Source organism: Narcine bancroftii, chromosome 8 (assembly GCF_036971445.1).
Source record: "Narcine bancroftii isolate sNarBan1 chromosome 8, sNarBan1.hap1, whole genome shotgun sequence".
In the NCBI taxonomy this organism is placed as follows: Eukaryota; Metazoa; Chordata; class Chondrichthyes; order Torpediniformes; family Narcinidae; genus Narcine; species Narcine bancroftii.
The window spans coordinates 139933977-139952969 of NC_091476.1; the positions used below are offsets into that span (position 1 = coordinate 139933977).

The following is an 18993-nucleotide window of genomic DNA, read 5'->3' on the forward strand; positions in this document are numbered from 1 at the left end:
TCGTACCTTCTTTTAGCTTTCCTAATTCCTCTCTTAAGATTCCTCTTACATTCAATGTATCTTTCAAACATCTCCTTAACTCCATGCTTCTTATATCTAATGTACACCTCCCTTTTTCTTCGAACCAAGTTTCCAATATTCTTTGAAAACCATGGCTCTCTCAAACCTTTTGCCCCTCCTTTTAACCTAACAGGAACATATATATATATATATATATATATATATATAAATAAAAGAAAATATTATAAATGTTGATAACATTTCAAAGTATATCTAAATGCATACATTTCAAATTCGGAGACCACTTAGTTACAAAAGAAGAATAATTATCATGTAAATTATAAGTAATTTTTTTCATAACAATACATACTTTCAATTCATTATGCCAACGTCATATATTAATCTCAGTATCACCTTTCCAAGTACTAGCAACACATTTACGCACTATTGATAACACCAAACGTACAAAAGCAATTTGGATTTTATCCTATCCCATTCCCCTTAATGAATACATATTTCCCAACAAGAAAATCATTTGATCTAATGGTAATATAAAATTATATAATTTCTCCAAAACTACTTTAATTCCTTGCCAAAAATGATTGAACTTAACACAATTCCAAACAGCATGTAGAAAAGTTCCAATACATGAGCCACATCTAAAACAAGAATCCAAATTACTAAACACATTTTTTTTTAAACTTTTCAGGGGTCAAATATAATTGATGTAAAAAATTATAATTAACCATTCCATATCTTACATTAGTCAATTTAATTACATTGTCCTGACACATATTCGCCCAATCATCTTCGGGAAAAATAAATACTAAATCACTCTCCCATTTAAGTTTAGATTTCTCCCAATCTGTCTTATCCATGCTATCTTGTAACAATTATACATAACTGAAATATTACCCTTTTTCGGTATAGAGGAAATCAAAGATTCAAATCTCGACAAAGTAGGTAAAATCACCTCTCTACCATAGTTATCTTTTATCAAAGCTCTAAGTTGATAATACGCAAACAAAGAATTTACAGGTATATCAAATCTCTCTCTTAATTGATTAAAAGAAAGAAATCGCCCCTCTACAAAACAATCTTGTATTGTCTTTATACCTTTAGAATTCCAAATCTTTAAATGATTATTAAACATTGAGAAAGGAATAAGCTGATTGTTATACAATGGAGTTAAAATTGATAATTTATCTTTCGACCCTATCACCCTGTTTTTTTTAATCCAGATCTTTAACAAATGTTTCAATATTGGCATATCATATTTCTGTAACAAAATCAAATTCCAACAAAATATAAATTCATGTATTTCAACCCTAGATATACAAGCCATTTCCACTTTAGCCCAGCTGGGAGGCTGATCTAAATCCATCAATCTACTAATAAACTTCAACTGGGCCGCTTCATAATCATTTTGAAAATGTGGCAGTTTATGCTTCCATATAAGTCTATGCAACGCCACTCGGGCTAATTTACCTTTCCATAAAACTCTCGCACTGTTTTATTCAAATCTTGAAAAAAGCCCTTAGTAAGTAAACAAGGTAGTGACTGAAATAAATATTGAATTCGAGGAAAAATATTCATTTTAGTACAATTAACCCGACCAATCAAAGTTAATGCAAGATCTTTCCACGTAATCAAATCTGCTTTAATCCATCTTAAACCTAATTTAATTGATATAATGATTGATAATTCGTATATCTATAAACACACCTAAATATTTAATTTTACTTGTCTACCTTAATTTTGTAATTGTTTTAAATTCAGAGTAACCTCCCACTCCAACTGGTAAAATTTCACTTTTATGCCAATTAACTTTATATCCCGATAGTTCTCCAAATTTCAGCAAACACTCTTGCAATTGTTTCAATGACCGTTTCGGTTCCGTCAAATATACCAACATATCATCCGCAAATAAGTTAATTTTATATTCTTCATTCTTAACCCTCATCCCTCTAATTTCTTCATTTTGTCTAATAGGCTGAGCTACTGGTTCAATAACCAAAGCAAATAAGGCTGGTGACAACGGGCAGCCCTGTTGAGTTGAACGAGTCAATTTAAATGGTAAAGAAATCTGTCCATTTGTCACCACCCTAGCAATTGGGTTCCTATATAAAGCCTTAACCCAACCAATAAAAGAAGGGCTGAATTTAAATTTCTCTAACACTTTAAATAAAAAATCCCACTCAACCCTATCAAAAGCCTTTTCTGCATCTAATGGTTGCTTTCGATATGCGTTGACCAAAGTAATTAATCGAAATATATTATCTGATGCATTTCTATTCTTAATAAAACCTGATCAATATGTACCAATTTAGGAAAATATTTAGCAAGTTTATTAGCTAATAATTTCACTATAATTTTTAATCTACATTTAATAAAGAAATAGGTCTATATGAAGACACTTTTAATAGATCTCTAACTTTTTTCTGGAATGACAATTATTAGAGCATTTGAACAGTAACTTGATTCAACACTTCTCCAAATACAATAGAGAGATTATCATAAAAATAATTATAACATTCCACAGGGATTTCCTGAATAGCTTCCTTAATTTCAAAATCCATAAAGGAAGATTCCAATTCCTGAACCTCATTTCCATCTAATACTGGTAACTTCAATCTAGATAAGTAAGAGTCAATAGAACCATTATCCTGTTTCCCCTCAGAAGTATATAATTTTAAATAAAATGAATAAAACTGGTCATTAATGTCCTGAGGTTTATAGGTAACTTTTGAATTCTTCTTAACTGCATTAATAATCCGAGATGTCCGTTCAGCTTTCAATTGCCAAGCAAGTACCTTATGAGCTCTTTCCCCCAACTCATAATAACATTGTTTAGATTGATTAATTAAGCGCTCAAACTGATAAGTCTGTAAAGTATTATAACGTAATTTCAACCTCGCTAATGCAACTTTTTTATCTTCTGTTACATCTTTCTGAAAATCTTTCTCTAACTCAGCAATTTTATATTCTAACTTTCTGCCATATATTGTTACTTAACTTTCGTAGAATAACTAATAATCTGCCCCCTCAAATAAGCTTTTAAAGCATCCCATATTACAAAATGACTATCCACAGACTTAATATTCTCAGTCAAAAATAAAGAGATATGTTCTTTTACAAAAGTAACAAACTCTGTTTTTTTCAATAACATTGCATTAAACCTCCATCTAAACGATGGATGTACTACCTCAGAACTTTCACAAGAAAAAAGTAATAATGAATGAATCTTGTTGAAAGTCTTGAAGTCCATGTAAACCACATCTACCACTCTGGCTTCATCAGTTTTCTTAAAAAAATACTTAGATTTGTGAGACATGATCTTCCCTCCACAAAACCATACTGATTCCCAATCACTCTATGCTTTACAATATTTTTAAAATTCATCTGGTTCACTTCAATGCTCTTAATTAGTCTAGCCATCTGGAATGTTGTCTGAAGTGACTCCGCACATTGTGAATTTGTACCATTGCCACAGTATTCAAATGATGAAAGAATTAAACCAAGCAGCTCTTCACATAGATTTGGGTATTGAATTTGACTTTGAAAAGTAATTATCAGCCCACTCCATCTTGCTTTTAACATCTGGGAACAAGTGCTGAATAGTTGATAATCTCTGCTTCCCTTGAGATTCCCACTATTGTGGGACCCAGACTTAACTAATTTGATTTACTATTGTGAAGATTTGTAGTGCAGAACGAGCTGATCCTCTAGCCAAGGACCGGACAAGGTGGAAAATTGCCCAGTTGCAGCTTATTCAAAAAAGTTCCAATCGAGATAATATTTGCCTAAACACTCGCCATGTAATAATCTGCCGACAACGCAAGAGTAGTAGTGTAACACAATCTTACTTGCCATTTTCAACTCCGAATTTCTTGTCTGCAGTAATACCTAGTAAACATTTAGGCAATGGTTGATAAGTGGCAAATAACATTTATACTATGAAATTGGCAAACAGAAAGAGGATTTAACTGGCATTTCCATTGCATAGTTCCTCAACATTAGCATTCGAGGGTGGGAGGGTGGGTGGTGTGGATCAGCCAGATAAATATTGTGGCGACAATAGCAATGTAAAGTCTGGGTTTCCAGCAGTGAGTGACTGATTGACACCAAGGCTCTTCCACCATCTTTAAAGAGTAGAGTTCTCTCTAATTAACTGTGTGCAGCTGCAGCAACACTCAAGAAGCTCAACAAAGCAGCCCATTCCATCCATTACCGTAAATATTTCATTGCCTTCACCAATGACACACACTACCTGCCTTGTGTACCATCCACAAGCTGCATTGTGAATACTCAGGATATTTTGATCGCTCCTCCTAAGATCATGTCACCCACCGTCAAAACTGACATGGGTCACAATTGCATGGGAACATTACCACCTGTCTGTTGCATGCTATCTTGACTTGAAAATTTATTGGTAATCTATCATTGCCACTGGGTCCAAATCATTGAACGACTTTCCCAAAACCATTTTAGGAGTAAGATCTTCATCGGTTTAAAGAAGCTGCTTCATAACCACTCGCACCTAGTGGACAGTAAATGCTGTCCTTGCTCGTAAATTTACATTCTTTTTCAAAAGATAATTCTGAAACCAAATTTAACAATCCATCTTTTCCTCTCAAAATTTGGAAACTTTGATATTTAAAGATACTAAAACAGGGTGCTGATAAACACATTTGTTTCAGTTACCATTCAATAGCTCCTTATTTATCTGATTATAATACCTGAATTGTGTGTTTTGACATGCTTACTTGGAGAATATCTGTGTTTTACCTTCACACAGATCCCTCAGGTGAATGCAACCCAGACCTTCGCTTGCGAGGGCATCAGAAGGAAGGCTATGGCCTATCGTGGAACCCAAATCTGAGTGGCCATTTACTTAGTGCTTCAGATGACCATGCAAGTATTGATTGTCACTTTGGTGATTTATGGAAAACCAAAGGGGTGTTCGTTTAACAATATTAGTTTGAGGAGCTGTTAGTAAAGATTGCTACCACAGGGAGTGTCTTATGCTAATACTGTGGTTTTCAAACTTTTTCTTTCCACTCACATACCACCTTAAGTAATCCCTATGCCATTGATGATCTGTGATTAAGGAATTACTTAAAATGGTGAGAAAAAAATTTGAAAACCATTCTTTTAATCACACCTAATTGACTTGTTATGTGCACATTTTCATAACTCCAAAGGTAATGAGCCAAAGACAATTTTTCTCAAGCACAATATTTCAGTAATAATTGGGCCTAGAGCAGTAGTTCTCAACTCTTTTTTTCTGTTACGAACCGCCCGTAACGAGCAGCAATGGGCAATGAACCAGTCAGTGTTTAATTTTAAAACAATAATTTTATTTCTATCTCTTAAACTATAGTCTTAACTTTTGAACTGTCCTTAACACTAAATCTATCCTCAGCTATGCGCAGGTGTCTAGTGAGTGTGTCTGTGTGTGATCTACCCAAGCCATTACAGTCCAGGCCAAAATCTAGAAATTTACTTCAAAGTTCAGTCTTTCAAATTCAGTGTTGAAAGCCGAGGCCTTTGAAATTTGATGTCCAGAATTAATGTGAAACTGATGGAAAAACTGGACTTGTGGCTGGTGCAGACTTAAGAATAATTCTTGTGTTGCCTTTGAAGAAATGTCCATCCACACGAGTTCTTGGGTGGCCTTCACAAAGCTTCCAAAACCCCTTTCACACCCGCAAATGATCTCAGGAATCAAACACCAGGAGGGAGTCACATGATGGAGTAGTGGCTGGTAGGGGAATACCAGCCCTCTCCAGAAAAGAAGAAATAAAGTTAAGAAAATACAAAGTTCAAGAAATATAAAACATAACAAATAAAAAATAAAATTATAGGAAAAAGAAAGAAAATGGCACCCAAGAAGGAAAAAGTAAAAACAGCGGGGAAAAAAGAAAAGACGCCGGAAGAGAAAGGAGAAGGCCTTAACTGCATGAAGAAACAGGGAGCCATCGTGGAGAAGAGAGCCCATTCTCCAAGGCTGGTGACAACCCCGCAGTGTTGCGACCCCCCGACCGCTGGACTGCAAAAATGGCTTGCTGAGCAAAACAAAAGTGCACAACTGCGCATGCGCGAGGAGTCATGCATGTGCAGTGCACTTTCTAAGGAGAAGGAGAACACTGACGGGAGGGGAGCTCAGCTGAGGAGCGGGCAAACACGACGCGACCAGCTGAGGGATGCCCAACACCAGGGCTATCAGCTGGAAGAAGAGGAAAGCGACAGGAAAGGGACTGAAAGGAAAGAAGAACAGCAGCAGGAGGCCCAACAGATGTGTAGCCCAGAAGAAAAGGACCAACAGCAAGAAGCCAAGCAAGAAGCCCAGCATGAAGAAGCCCAGCAAAGTGTGACAAGTAACTCATCAGGAAAGTCGGAAGATACAAACACAGGTGCAGACACAGAAGAAAAGGAAGAAGAAGACCAAGATCTGTACAGAGAAATAGAAGGTAAAACAGATGGACAGAATATAAAGTTTTTTTTCAAGAACAAATGAGAGCATTAAAAGAATGGTTGACATTAGAATTTAGTGAAATGAAAAGTACAGAAGAAAAAGTGAGTAGAATAAAGCTGGTCATGACAGAAATAGGGAAAAGATTAGAAAATGTGGAAGAACGAGAAACGGCCGTAGAAATGGACGTGAACAACTTAAGAAAATTGGAAGAAAGTGACAAAAAAGTTAGAGTCACAGGAGTTGTTCGCTCAGAAAATTGATATGATGGAAAATTATAGTAGGTGAAACAACATAAAAATAGTGGGCTTAAAGGAAGATGAAGAAGGCACAGATATGAAGGAATTTATAAAAGAATGGATCCCAAAGGTCCTGGGAATGACAGAAATACAGGAAGGAATGGAAATAGAAAGGGCACACAGAACACTAGCTCCAAAACCACGACAAATCAAAAACACAGATCTGTTTTCGTAAAATTTTTGAGATATACGACAAGAGAAAATATACTGGAGTGGGCAAGGAATAAAATTAGAGAAGATAAAAAACCATTGGAATACGAGAGTCAAAAAATATTTCTTTACCCAGACATAAGTTTTGAACTCTTAAAGAAGAGGAAGGAGTTTAATACAGCAAAATCAATCCTATGGAAAAAAAGGTTATAAATTTATGTTAAAACATCCAGCTCTGCTTAAAATATTTATCCCTGGGGAGCAAAACAGACTGTTCTCGGATCCGGAGGAAGCACGAGAATTTGGAGAATGCCTGCAGGACAGTAGGATAGATGAAGAGATGTAGCAAGAATGAAGATTGGCGATAAAATACATATAAAGATGTAAAAATAATGTATATGTAAGAACTAAAAAAGCGAAAGAGAAGGGAAGAAAGGAAGTAAGGGGGAAAAAAAGGGTGAGCTTCGTTATATGTGTAAAAAAAAGTTTTTTGGGGCGGTTGGATGGGAGAGAATAACTGTCACTGCGAAATCAGTTGATGCTTGCGAGTGGGTTCGCAATCCAAATGGAGAGGGGAGTTGTGGTTGCCCGGCAAGGGATAAGGGGCAACTCAGAGGGGGGGGGGGGGACATTTGGGGCTAAGGGAATATTGAATGTGGGAGTTGTGAAGTATTTTCTGTTTTAAATGTGTTGTCATACATTGCGTTTAAAAAGAGTAAACAGAGATTAAAAGGAGGATGGTGGTAGTGAGGAAGCGGAAATGAGGTGTAAACAGGGTATGAGATGGCCATGTTGAATTATGTGACTAAATATTAATGGAATACATAACCAAATTAAACGGAAGAGGCTATTAAATTTACTGAAAAAAGAAAAAAATAGACATAGCATTTGTGCAGGAAACGCGTCTAACTGAAGTGGAACACAATAAATTAAAGAGAGACTGGGTAGGGCACGTAGCGGCAGCATCATATAATTCAAAAGCTAGAGGTGTAGCTATATTAATTAATAAAAATGTACCAATCAAAATAGAGGAGGAAATAATAGATCCAGCAAGGAGGTATGTAATGATAAAGTGTCAGATATGTTCAGAATTCTGGAATTTGGTCAATATACATGCACCTAATGAAGAGGATCAAAAGTTTATGCAAGATGTTTTTTTGAACATTGTAGATACACAAGGAAATATATTAATAGCAGGGGATTTTAACCTTAATTTGGATCCAATGTTGGATAAAACTGGACAAAAGACTAGCAAAAAGAATAAAGTGGCCAAATTTATGGTTAAATCAATGCAGGAAATGAAACTTATGGATATATGAAGGAGGCAGCACCCAAGAGAGAAGGAATACTCATATTCAAGTAGGTATAAAACATACTCAAGGATTGATATGTTTTTGTTGTCGGCCTGTATTCAAGGGAGAGTTAGAAAAACTGAATATAAAACTGGATTGCTATCTGATCATTCACCCCTGTTATTAGCAATAGAACTGGAGGACATCCCACACCAAGAACATAGAGATGGAGGTTAAACTCCATGCTACATAAAAGGCAGGAATTTAGAGAGTTTATTGAATGCCAAGTTAACATATATTTTGAAATAAATATGGAATCAGTGAAAGACAAATTTATATGATGGGATGCAATGAAAGCTTTCATTAGAGGGCAGATAATAAGTTATGTAACTAAGATGAAAAAGGACTACAATCGGGAAATAGAGCATTTGGAAAGGGAGATAGTAAGTACAGAAAAGGAACTAGCAACAAGGGATGATATAACAAAAAGAAGAGAATTGGCAGACAAAAAAATAAAATGCGTAACATTACAAACGTATACAGAATTTTAAAAAGAATCACCATTTAAATGGCGAACACAAGCAATCCGATACCTAGGTTATTAGGTTAGATAATAATTTAAGCCACTTGTACAAATTAAATTATCAGCCACTAATAAAGAAATTGCAGGAAGACTTAGAACATTGGAAAGAATTTCCGCTAACGTTGATAGGAAGGGTAAATTGCATTAAAATGAATGTCTTCCCAAAGATACAATACTTATTTCAATCGTTAACAATTCCCTTAACAGAGAAATTCTTTAATGAACTAAAGAGAATAATAAGGAAATTTTTTTTGGAAAGGCGGGAAACTGAGGATAGCATTAGATAAATTAAAAGAGAGGTACAACCAATGTGGTTTGCGGTTACCAAACTTTAAAAATTATTATAGAGCAGCACAATTAAGGTATTTATCAGATCTTTATCAGACAAGGGAAAAATCAGATTGGACTAAGATAGAGCTTGATAAAATAGGGGAGAAGGTACTGGAACATATACTTTATAAGTGGATGAAAAGCTGGTCCAATATAAAAGCTCACCAGTATTGCATCATGTACTCAATATATGGAAGAAGATTCACTGAGAAAGGAAAACCAAATACCAAAATTATTATTGACGCAAAATCAGCTAATCCCTTTTACAATAGATAACCTTTCCTTTAGAGAATGGGAGAGAAAAGGAATTAAAAGAATAGAAAATTGTGTTTTGGGAAATAATTTATTAACATTTGAACAAATAAAGTTCAAATATGGAATAACTCATGGTACAATGTTTGCATACCATCAACTGAAAGCCTATTTAAAGGATAAATTGTGAAACAGACTGAGATTACCAGAAGGAAGCAGCTTTGAATATGATTACAGACACAATGATAATTAAAAGATTTATAATGAACATGTACATCAAGCTGCAAGAGAAAGAAAATGATGAAATAAGCTATAAACCCAAACAAAAGTGGGAAAAAGATTTAAACATAAAGATAAAAAATGAAACATGGGAAAAGTTATGTTCTGGAACTATGAGAAATATAATAAACACAAGGTTACACATTATACAGTATAATTGGTTACACAGGTTATATATCACGCCTCAAAAGTTAAAAATAAAATGCGATCCAACATTATCAGATAGATGTTTTCGCTGTAAGAAGGAAATGGGAACAACTACATGCAATTTGGGCATGTGAGAAAGTGAAAAATTTTTGGGAAGATCTAAATCAGGTATTAAATAAAATCACAAAAAACAACATACCAAAAAATCCAGAGACCACTCCTAACTTGGACACTGAATGTTTTCATACATGCAAGGAGCCATCCCCAGGGTTAGGACTGTTCTACCTTTTACTGGTGATGTCATGACGCATCGAGTGATTGTGGGCCTGCCCTAAATCCTGATCAATGTATTATGATCTTATGCAGTGTCCTATCCCAGGACACTGTACAGCCAATTTAGTGGGATCCAAGTGCGAAAGGGGCTCAAATAACTTCACTGCTAGTCACACTTAAAATGAAGCAGTCTCTCCAAGTGACCTCCACTGTTTGTCATAATCAAACTGAAGCACTTTGCTTCCCAAAAAGACCATCTTGGCACAGGTCAATCCATGAAAAGGCCCAGTTATTCACAGAAGCTTGCTTTGCCCTGAATTTCACAAAAGAGCTGCTTCAAAGAGTTATTTTCTCTCCAGCAATCAGCATGGTTCTACTTTGTAAAATCACAATGTCTTTCCAAATGTATCGAATTTTGGAACAATCTGTGACAAACCTTCCCTCAGTTCTTCCAATGTATCAAATTGTCACTGGGCTAATTATAATAGTGACCATTCAGTCTCCTGTCAATACTATCCCTTACAGTAATAATGCCATTTTACTAAAATGGGACCTTGCAATATTTTCCACTCACATATCACCTTAAGTAATCCCTTACTCATCACAGAACACCTATGGCATAGGGATTACTTAAAGTAGTATGTGAGTGGAAAGAAAATGTTTGAAAACCACTGCTCTAATAGGATAGATATGTTTGTGGAGTTCCACAGTTTTATTGGGGAAAAAAGAATGCAGATAGAGGTGACACAGATAGATAAAGAGTTTCAGGAGGAGGCTAAAGAGGAGCCTAATATTGACACGGGGGGGGGGGGGGGGGGGATACAGTTAGCTAGTAGTTAGCGCAACACCTTTCCAGCGCTAATGATCAGGACCGGGGTTGAAATCCCACTGTGTTTGTAAGAAGTTTGTACGTTCTCCCTGTGTCTGTGTGGGTTTTCCCCAGGAGCTCCAGTTTCCTTCCACCATTTGAAATGTACCGGGGGTTGTAGTAATTGGGCAGCATGGACTTGTGGGGTGAAATAGCCTGTTGTGTGCTGTATGTATATTTAAAAGGTTCATAAATATTCTGTTTTTGTTCTGTATGTTCTATATAATTCAAGATTCTTGTTATCAATTGCAAACTAAATAATGATGCCCTTTTTTTGTACAATTATAGAACTGAGGAACTAAAGATATTTATCATTGTAATTCTGAAATTGGTAGTTCATGTATTTAGTGATCGTGTGTTAATTTTGGCTCTCAAATGTGAATGTTATTGTTTGCTGCCAAAAGGATCTGTTCCTGAACTTCAGAAAAATCTACCTGCTTACTGTTATGTAGTTTGCTATTTAGTTCTCTGTTACCTTTTAAGAGAGATGAAAATGAAATTTGAATGCAACACCATGTGAAGAATATGTAGAACCAAAGAAATGGGCCCTTTGGTCCTTCTAGTCTGTGTTGAACTACTATTCTGCCTTGTCCCACTGATCTGGACCATATCCCTTCTGTTCATGTCCAAATATTTCTTAAATGCTGAAATTGACCCTACATTAACCAATTCAGCTGGCAACTCTTTTCACACTCCCACCACAATGTTCCCTTCCAGTGATTCTCAACCTCTTTCTTTCCGCTCACATACCACTTTAAGTAATCCTTATGGCATCAGTGCTCTGTGATTAGTAAGGGATTGCTTAAGGTGGTATGTGAGTGGGAAGGGAAGATTGAGAATCATTGCTCTTGACCCAATTGTTACTGAAATATTTTGCTTGAGAAAAATTGTCATTGGCCCATTTCCTTTGGAGTTGAGTCAATTAGGTACGATTAAAACAGTGGTTTCCAAACTTTTCTTTCCACTCACATACCACCTTAAGCAATCCCTTACTAATCACAGAGCACCTATAGGATAGGAATACTTAAAGTGGTATGTGAGTGGAAAGAAAAAAGGTTGAAAACCACTGCTTTAAACTTCCACTTTCACCCTTAACCTATCATCTAGTTATTTCCTCTATCCTCAGTGGAAAAAGCCTGCTTGCATTTACTCTATGCCCCTCAATTTTGTATACCTCCATCAAATCTCCCCTCATTCTTCTACGCTTCAGTGAATAAAGTCCTAGCCTGTCTAACATTTCCCTGTAACTCAGTTCTTCCAAAGTTCAACACCTCGCATTTATCTGCATTAAATTCATAAACAGTAAATAAAGTGATTTGTATGTTGAAGAATTAATCTGTGTCTGTTTTTCATTTTCAGACTATCTGTTTATGGGACATCAGTGCTGTGCCGAAAGAAGGAAAAATAGTCGATGCAAAAACTATCTTTACTGGTCACACAGCAGTAGTGGAAGATGTGTCATGGCACCTGCTACATGAGTCTCTGTTTGGTTCTGTAGCTGATGATCAAAAACTAATGATGTAAGTTCAAATTTTTTTGACTTAATTAAAATTTTCAAATTAAAAGACCATTTGCTGCAACTGTTAACATGTTGACTGGGTGAGTATGTTTTTAATTTTTAGTCTTATTCAAGATTAAATGAAATACTACATGCACAACTGCACCCAAATTGGGTATCTTGCAATTTTCTTTTCTGATTTTACAGTCATAATTCATGATGATTCTTAAGGTCAATTATTACTTGTGTGTCCTTGTTAGTGTAGTGTTTCGCACAAAGCTATTACAGTGCCAGCAACTGGGTTTGAATCCAGTGCTGTCTGGAAGGAGTTTGTTTTTCTCACCCTAATGTGTGGGTTTCCTCCAAGTGCTCCAGTTTCTTTCCATGCTCCAAAGATGTGCAAGGTTAGTAGGTTAATTGGCTGCTTGGGTATATTTGGGTGCTGTGGGCTCATGTACATGAAGGACCTCTTACAATGCTGTAACTAAATAAAAATCTAAAATAATCCCAATTTGGTTGTTCCAGTTTTCCTTTGCACCAACACAATGTACTGTAATGAATTCTCCTCTACTTTCTGAACATTTTCTAAATTCTTTTAATCAATTTGTATAGTGCGGTTTCAGAATTTTTCACCCAGGATAAATCTCTGTACAGAAAATGTCTGTAAACATTGTAACTTTCTAAACTTAATGTAGAACTCGGCCATTTGGGATAAATCATATTAAAACTAGCCAGTCATCCACCTGCATTATTAGCTCAGTTTTTCTTTCTCCACAAATGTGCCTTAACGTGCTAGGCATTTCTTGCAGCTCTGCATCTTGCAATCATTCTGTTCTGTTGTATTCTCCTCTTTCCTTAACCCCCTTATTAATGTACAGGCTGAGCATTTCCAACATTTTCTCTCTTTATTTAAATTGGTGCTCAATTGCTCCAAGTTCTTAATATCACATGGGTAAGAGCATTTCTGGTCAGGCACAGCTGCCAGCTGTCATTTGTATGAAAACTTTTTGATCTGAAACAGAATAAATACGGTTGTAGGAATTGAATGGGAATGGGCACATTATGGATGCTCTGCAATTCCACTCTTGGCCTTGAATCATTTCCCCAGTTCGTACCCATATATCCCTGAATTCCCATGCAATTTAACCATCTGCCAGTTATTGACCTGGATACATTCATAACTCTGGGGTCAATTACCCTCTGGGTTGGAGATTTCCAAACTGTCATAACATTCTGAGAGAAGCTATTTACTCTCTCGTGTCCATCTTAAATATGGTATTTTATTTACTAGCTCTGTAAGATGTATGAACATTTCTAATTTTATGGGATGCTGCAAAAAATATAAAATTTGACTTTTAACTTCAAGTTCAATTTTTTTCTCCAGTTGGGATACCAGATCTAACAACACATCCAAGCCAAGTCACTCAGTTGATGCACACACTGCAGAAGTTAACTGTCTCTCCTTCAATCCTTATAGCGAATTCATCTTGGCAACTGGTTCTGCTGATAAGGTGAGACTTTGAGGCTTGTTCTACCTAAAGTTCACATTATTATGAGATGAACATTTTTGTATTTTTCTCTGTACCTAATAATAATTTTCAAAAATAAATGGATGGTAAAGTAATCTTGTATCAATGAAGTCACCAAATGCATTTCCGTCTTTTTATTTGTTCATACAAATTATCTTCATAATGAAAGTGTGTCAAATTGTTTATCAGGAGTAATGGGAAAAATGAGCAAATCCTGGTTATTTAGTGGAGATTGAGGTAAACTATGATATGTGATGACCAAGGATGAGAACATTTTGGAGGAGTAAATGATAGCCAGCATATTCAGACCCATGGAGTTGTACAGCATGGAAATGGGACCTTTTGCCCAACTCATTCTTGCTAACCAATGCGTTTTTGAGCTGGTCCCATTTGCCCATAATCTCCCAAAACCTTTCCTATTATAAACCTGTCTAAATACCTTTCAAGCATTATATTTGTCCCTGCCTCTGCCATTTCCTTCAGCTACTTGTTCCATACATTATATCAACTGTCCTCTGTGTGAAAATTGTACCCCTTGGGTCATTTTTTAAATCTTTCCCCTCCCACATAAAATCTGTGCCCTCATGATTTTATAAACCTTTATAATAACACCCTTAGTCTTCTATGCTCAAGGGTGAAAAGCCCCAGCCTTTCCTTATATAGGTTGTGCTGACCTATATAAACCTGCTCAACAAACTAAACCTTCCCTATCTCACACCCATAAGCCTCTGTTTTTCTTGCATCTTGTGCCTAAGAGTCTTTTAAATGACCCTATTTTATTAGCCTTCACCACCACTGGCAATGCATTCTGTGTGTTAAAATTTAAAATGTTCCTAATGTCTCTCCTAACTTTCCTCCTCTCACCTTGTACAGATGTCCTATGGAGTTTGTTCATCTCGCCCCTGGAAACAGGTGCTGGCTGTCAACCATTTCTATGCCTCATAATCTTGTAGACCTCTCTATTAAGTCTTCTCTCATCCTTCACTCCAAGGAAAAAAGTCCTAGCTTTTTTAATATTGCCTCATAAGAATTCTCCAATCCAGGCAATGTCCTGGTAAATTTCCTGTACGCCCTCTCCACATCCTTCCTGTAATGAGGTGACCAGAACTAAACAATAGTCCAGGTGTGGTCTAATCCGAGTTTGATAGAACTGCCACATTAGCTCATGATTAATGAACTCAATCCCCTGACTATTGAAGATCAGCATTCCATAAGCCTTTTTAAATACTCTATCAACCTTGGGAAATCCATGGATTTGGACCCCGATTCCCTCTTCTTCCACACAAGAATCCTGCAATTAACTATGTTCTCTACATGGTTTAACCTTCCAAAACTCATCACTTCACATTTAACAGGATTGAGCTCAATCTGCCACTTTTCTGCTCTACTCTGCATCCTGTCTCTATCCTGTTGTAACCTACAACAAACTTCTATAATATTGTAATGGATTTGTTGACCTTTAATTGAATATAAACTATATTTCTTTTTTTTAAATGTCTTAGTAAAGTACAGAGTTAAAATATGGTATCTGTATTCTTAGTTAGCTGTGAGTTGGTACAGAGTCACTCACAGGTCACAGCACATTTATAGAGAATCATTGTTTTCAGAAAAGAGTGTTTATTCTCCAAGTAGATGTGTCTCATGGATTTGAAATGGATCTTAATTACTCAATAAGAACTGCTAAGGAAGCCATCTGTTTTTAAACTAAAACCGCTTAAGCCTCTTGAACACAGATGAGATCAGAGGTTGTTATCGATTATGGAGTGGGTTTGAAAAAGGAACAGAATTTTGGTAAAAATAAAACTGATGGTCATGTGGTTTCAAAGAATTTGAACTCTCCTCAGTGATGATGTAATGGTCACATGATTTGGAGCAATGTTTCCGAATTCGGACATTTTGAGTTCAGTTTTGGAAGAGTTCAATTTGGAGAGGGTAGAAGTCAAAACCCCTGTGACACAGGGGTTGAAACCTTGTGAAAGACAGGGTTGAATTACAGTAACCAGAATTGGTGGTGTTGTTGTATGGGGAAAGGGGAACACTGAATCAGTGGCTTTTGAAATAAGGAAGATTATTTCACTGTCTTTTTGGAAAAATGGGCAGATTTCTACTGGGTCTATTTTGGTATGGCCATTTCGTTTAACCCTTGTCTGGTTTATGACTTCATTGTCGAAGAAGATAACCACATTGTGAGTAAAGATGCCTGAAGATATGTTTAAAAGTGTTTTACAATTATTTCTGAACTGAGAATTTAAGACACACACACACACACAAATTTTGAGTTAAATAAGTTTAGAAATAAGTAAGAAATGTTAATAGTTTAATTAAATAGCAATTATTTTGAATTTAGCATTTTCGAATGAATTTTCCATTGTTGTTCTTGTGTTAGTGCTAACAAAGTCCCTTTAGTCCCAACAAAATTTAAAAGGGTTGTTAGTTCGTAACAATATCCACAACACGTCCAACTCTAGTTCATCCGCGAACTTTTTGACGCATCCCTCTACTTATTTGTCCACATAATTTATAGAAATCACAAATAGCAGGGGTCCTAGAACAGATCCTTGCAGAGTTCCACTTGCCCCTAACCAACAGGCAGAATACATTCTACAACCATCTACTACTATCCTCTGCTTTCTGCAGGCAAGCCAATTCCCAATCCACACACCCAAGGTTCTATGGATTCCATGCTTCATGATGTTCTTAATGAATCTACCATGGAAGACTGTGTCAAATGCTGTGCAAAAATCTATATAAAATGCTCTACCTTTAAAAAAAATTATTTTGTCACCTCCTAAAAAACTAAATTGGCCTTGTGAAGCATGACATTCCCCTCACAAAGCCATCCTGAGAAGACTGTCGTTTTCTAAATCCTGTGCCAAAAAATCCTCTCTAATAGTTTGCCCATGACTGATGTAATTCTTCCAAGATTTTCCATATTACCTTCTATAAACAAGGGAGGCACATATGCAATTTTATAATTCTGCGCTACCTCCCCTGTGGTTAGGGAGAATGCAACGATCATTGCTAAGGCCCCAGCAATCTTTTCTCGCACTTCCAGTTGCAACCTGGGGAGCATCTTGTTCAGTCCAGGGGACTTGTCGATCAGAATGTTTTTAAGAAGATCCATCTCTTCTTTCTTAATTTCAACATGCTCCAGCATATAAGCCTGTTTTATACTGACCTCACATTAACCAATATCTCTCTTTGGTGAACACTGAAGCAAAGTATTCATTTTAGGACCTTCTCTGGCACCAGGTACACATTCCTTTCTTTATCCTTAAGCTGCTCTACCTTCACTCTAGTATTCCTGTTCTGCATATGCAGAAAATGCCTTAGGGGTTTCCTGAATCCGACTTGCCGAGGCCTTCTCATGCCCTCTTCTTCCCATCCTTTCTTAAGTTCCTCTCTGCCTTCGATATAATTGTCAAGAGCCCTTCCTGAATTTTGCTTCCTAAGCCTTGTGTATGTTTCCTTTTAACTAGCTGTCTAACCTTTTCTGTCAACAACAGTTCCCTCATCCTACCATCTTTTCCCTAACTCAGTGGGACAACCTTATCCAGAACCCCACACAAGTGGTCACTTCTGTGGCAACTTCTGTTGCCAATATACTCTCCTCAGTTTCAGCCTGATCACATTGTTATTAGTCCTTCCCCAATTTAATGCTGTGCCATTTTGTCTACTACCCTTGTTCATAGCTGTGCAAAAGGTCAGGGAGTTGTGGTCACTGTCCCCAAAATTTAGTATGGGCTCTCATCTAGTCAGCTGGTCCACAATCTATGTCAGGAATCCCTCTTGAACACAACAGACAAATTTATCCCCATCTATCCCTCTTGCAGTAAGGAGGTGCCAGTCAATAATAGGGAAGTTGGAAGTCTCCTAACAACAACCCTATTTTGCATCATTTCAAAATCTGCCTGTGTCCCAAGGGCTATATAGACTACTCCCAATGGAGTGATTGTGTTTTCATCCCATTCATTAATATAGATGACAAACAGCAATGGACTCAGTGCCCATCCCCACTGCACACCATTGGTCACAGGCCTCCAATCTGAGGAATAGCCCCCACTACCACCCTCTGAATCTTTCCACTGTCAATTTTGTACATAATTTCTAGGAACTCTTGCTGTTACTGGAAATGTAACGAGAAATGTAAGATGATAATTTTACACATAGTAAGATTACCCAGTAAATCTGTCATTTACAGAACAAATTTGATCACTGCTAGATGAAAAACTGATTAGAGCACTATGATATTTAAGGAAATGTCTTAAAACTTCATGTGGCCTGGAAGCCCTAAGGATTGCACAACAGGAAAAAAAAGCTAGTATCTTCTGGTTACGTAGCAACATGATCGATATGAACTTGTTTTCTTCTATTTGGAAATGGAGGAGGAGCTAGTAATTATACATTTGGCAGCTAAATGTTTTTCACATTTATTCTTTTCCAGATCAACTAATGTATGTCACTTACCTGGGTTCCCATCATTATTACATTGAAGCTTGATGCATTAATTTTTATAGTTTTAAATTCTTATTTTTTCACAAAGATACTTTATTTAATTTTGTGATACCTTACTGTTGTTACTAATCCAAATGTGGGCTTGCTTTGTTTTTCAGACAGTTGCATTATGGGATTTGAGAAACCTGAAACTGAAATTGCATTCTTTTGAATCACACAAGGATGAGATTTTCCAGGTAAAACTGTTACTTGGACAGACAGGTTGGTGTGGGAATGGGAAATGAAAGCCATTCAATCAGAAACTTAGGATAGACAGAGTGCAGATGGTCTGCAAAACAGTCTCCAAGTCTGTATTTGTTGTCATTGATATAAGGATCAGTGATGTAAGGAAGGCTCACTGGGAGCACTGAATGCAGTAGATGAGGTTAGAGAAGATTTACAGAAATCTTTGCCTCACATGAAAGGTTAATAGGTGGAAATGAAAGGGGATGATCTATTGAATTCAGCTGCTGATGGGGTGAAAGGCAAGGACAAGAGGTACCCTGTCCCTGTTCTGCTTGGGT

General features: G+C 36.5%; 1 protein-coding gene across 3 annotated transcripts in view; it reads left to right on the forward strand.

The window, feature by feature from the left end:
• Positions 1 to 18993, forward strand: part of LOC138741257 (histone-binding protein RBBP4) — a 57714-nt gene that overhangs the window by 26867 nt on the left and 11854 nt on the right. For all 3 annotated transcript variants that reach the window (XM_069895046.1, XM_069895048.1, XM_069895047.1), the window contains 4 exons: positions 4799 to 4914; positions 12308 to 12468; positions 13831 to 13957; positions 18589 to 18666. In XM_069895046.1, coding sequence (XP_069751147.1) covers positions 4799 to 4914; positions 12308 to 12468; positions 13831 to 13957; positions 18589 to 18666 — 482 coding nt within the window. The remainder of the gene's footprint in view (positions 1 to 4798; positions 4915 to 12307; positions 12469 to 13830; positions 13958 to 18588; positions 18667 to 18993) is intronic.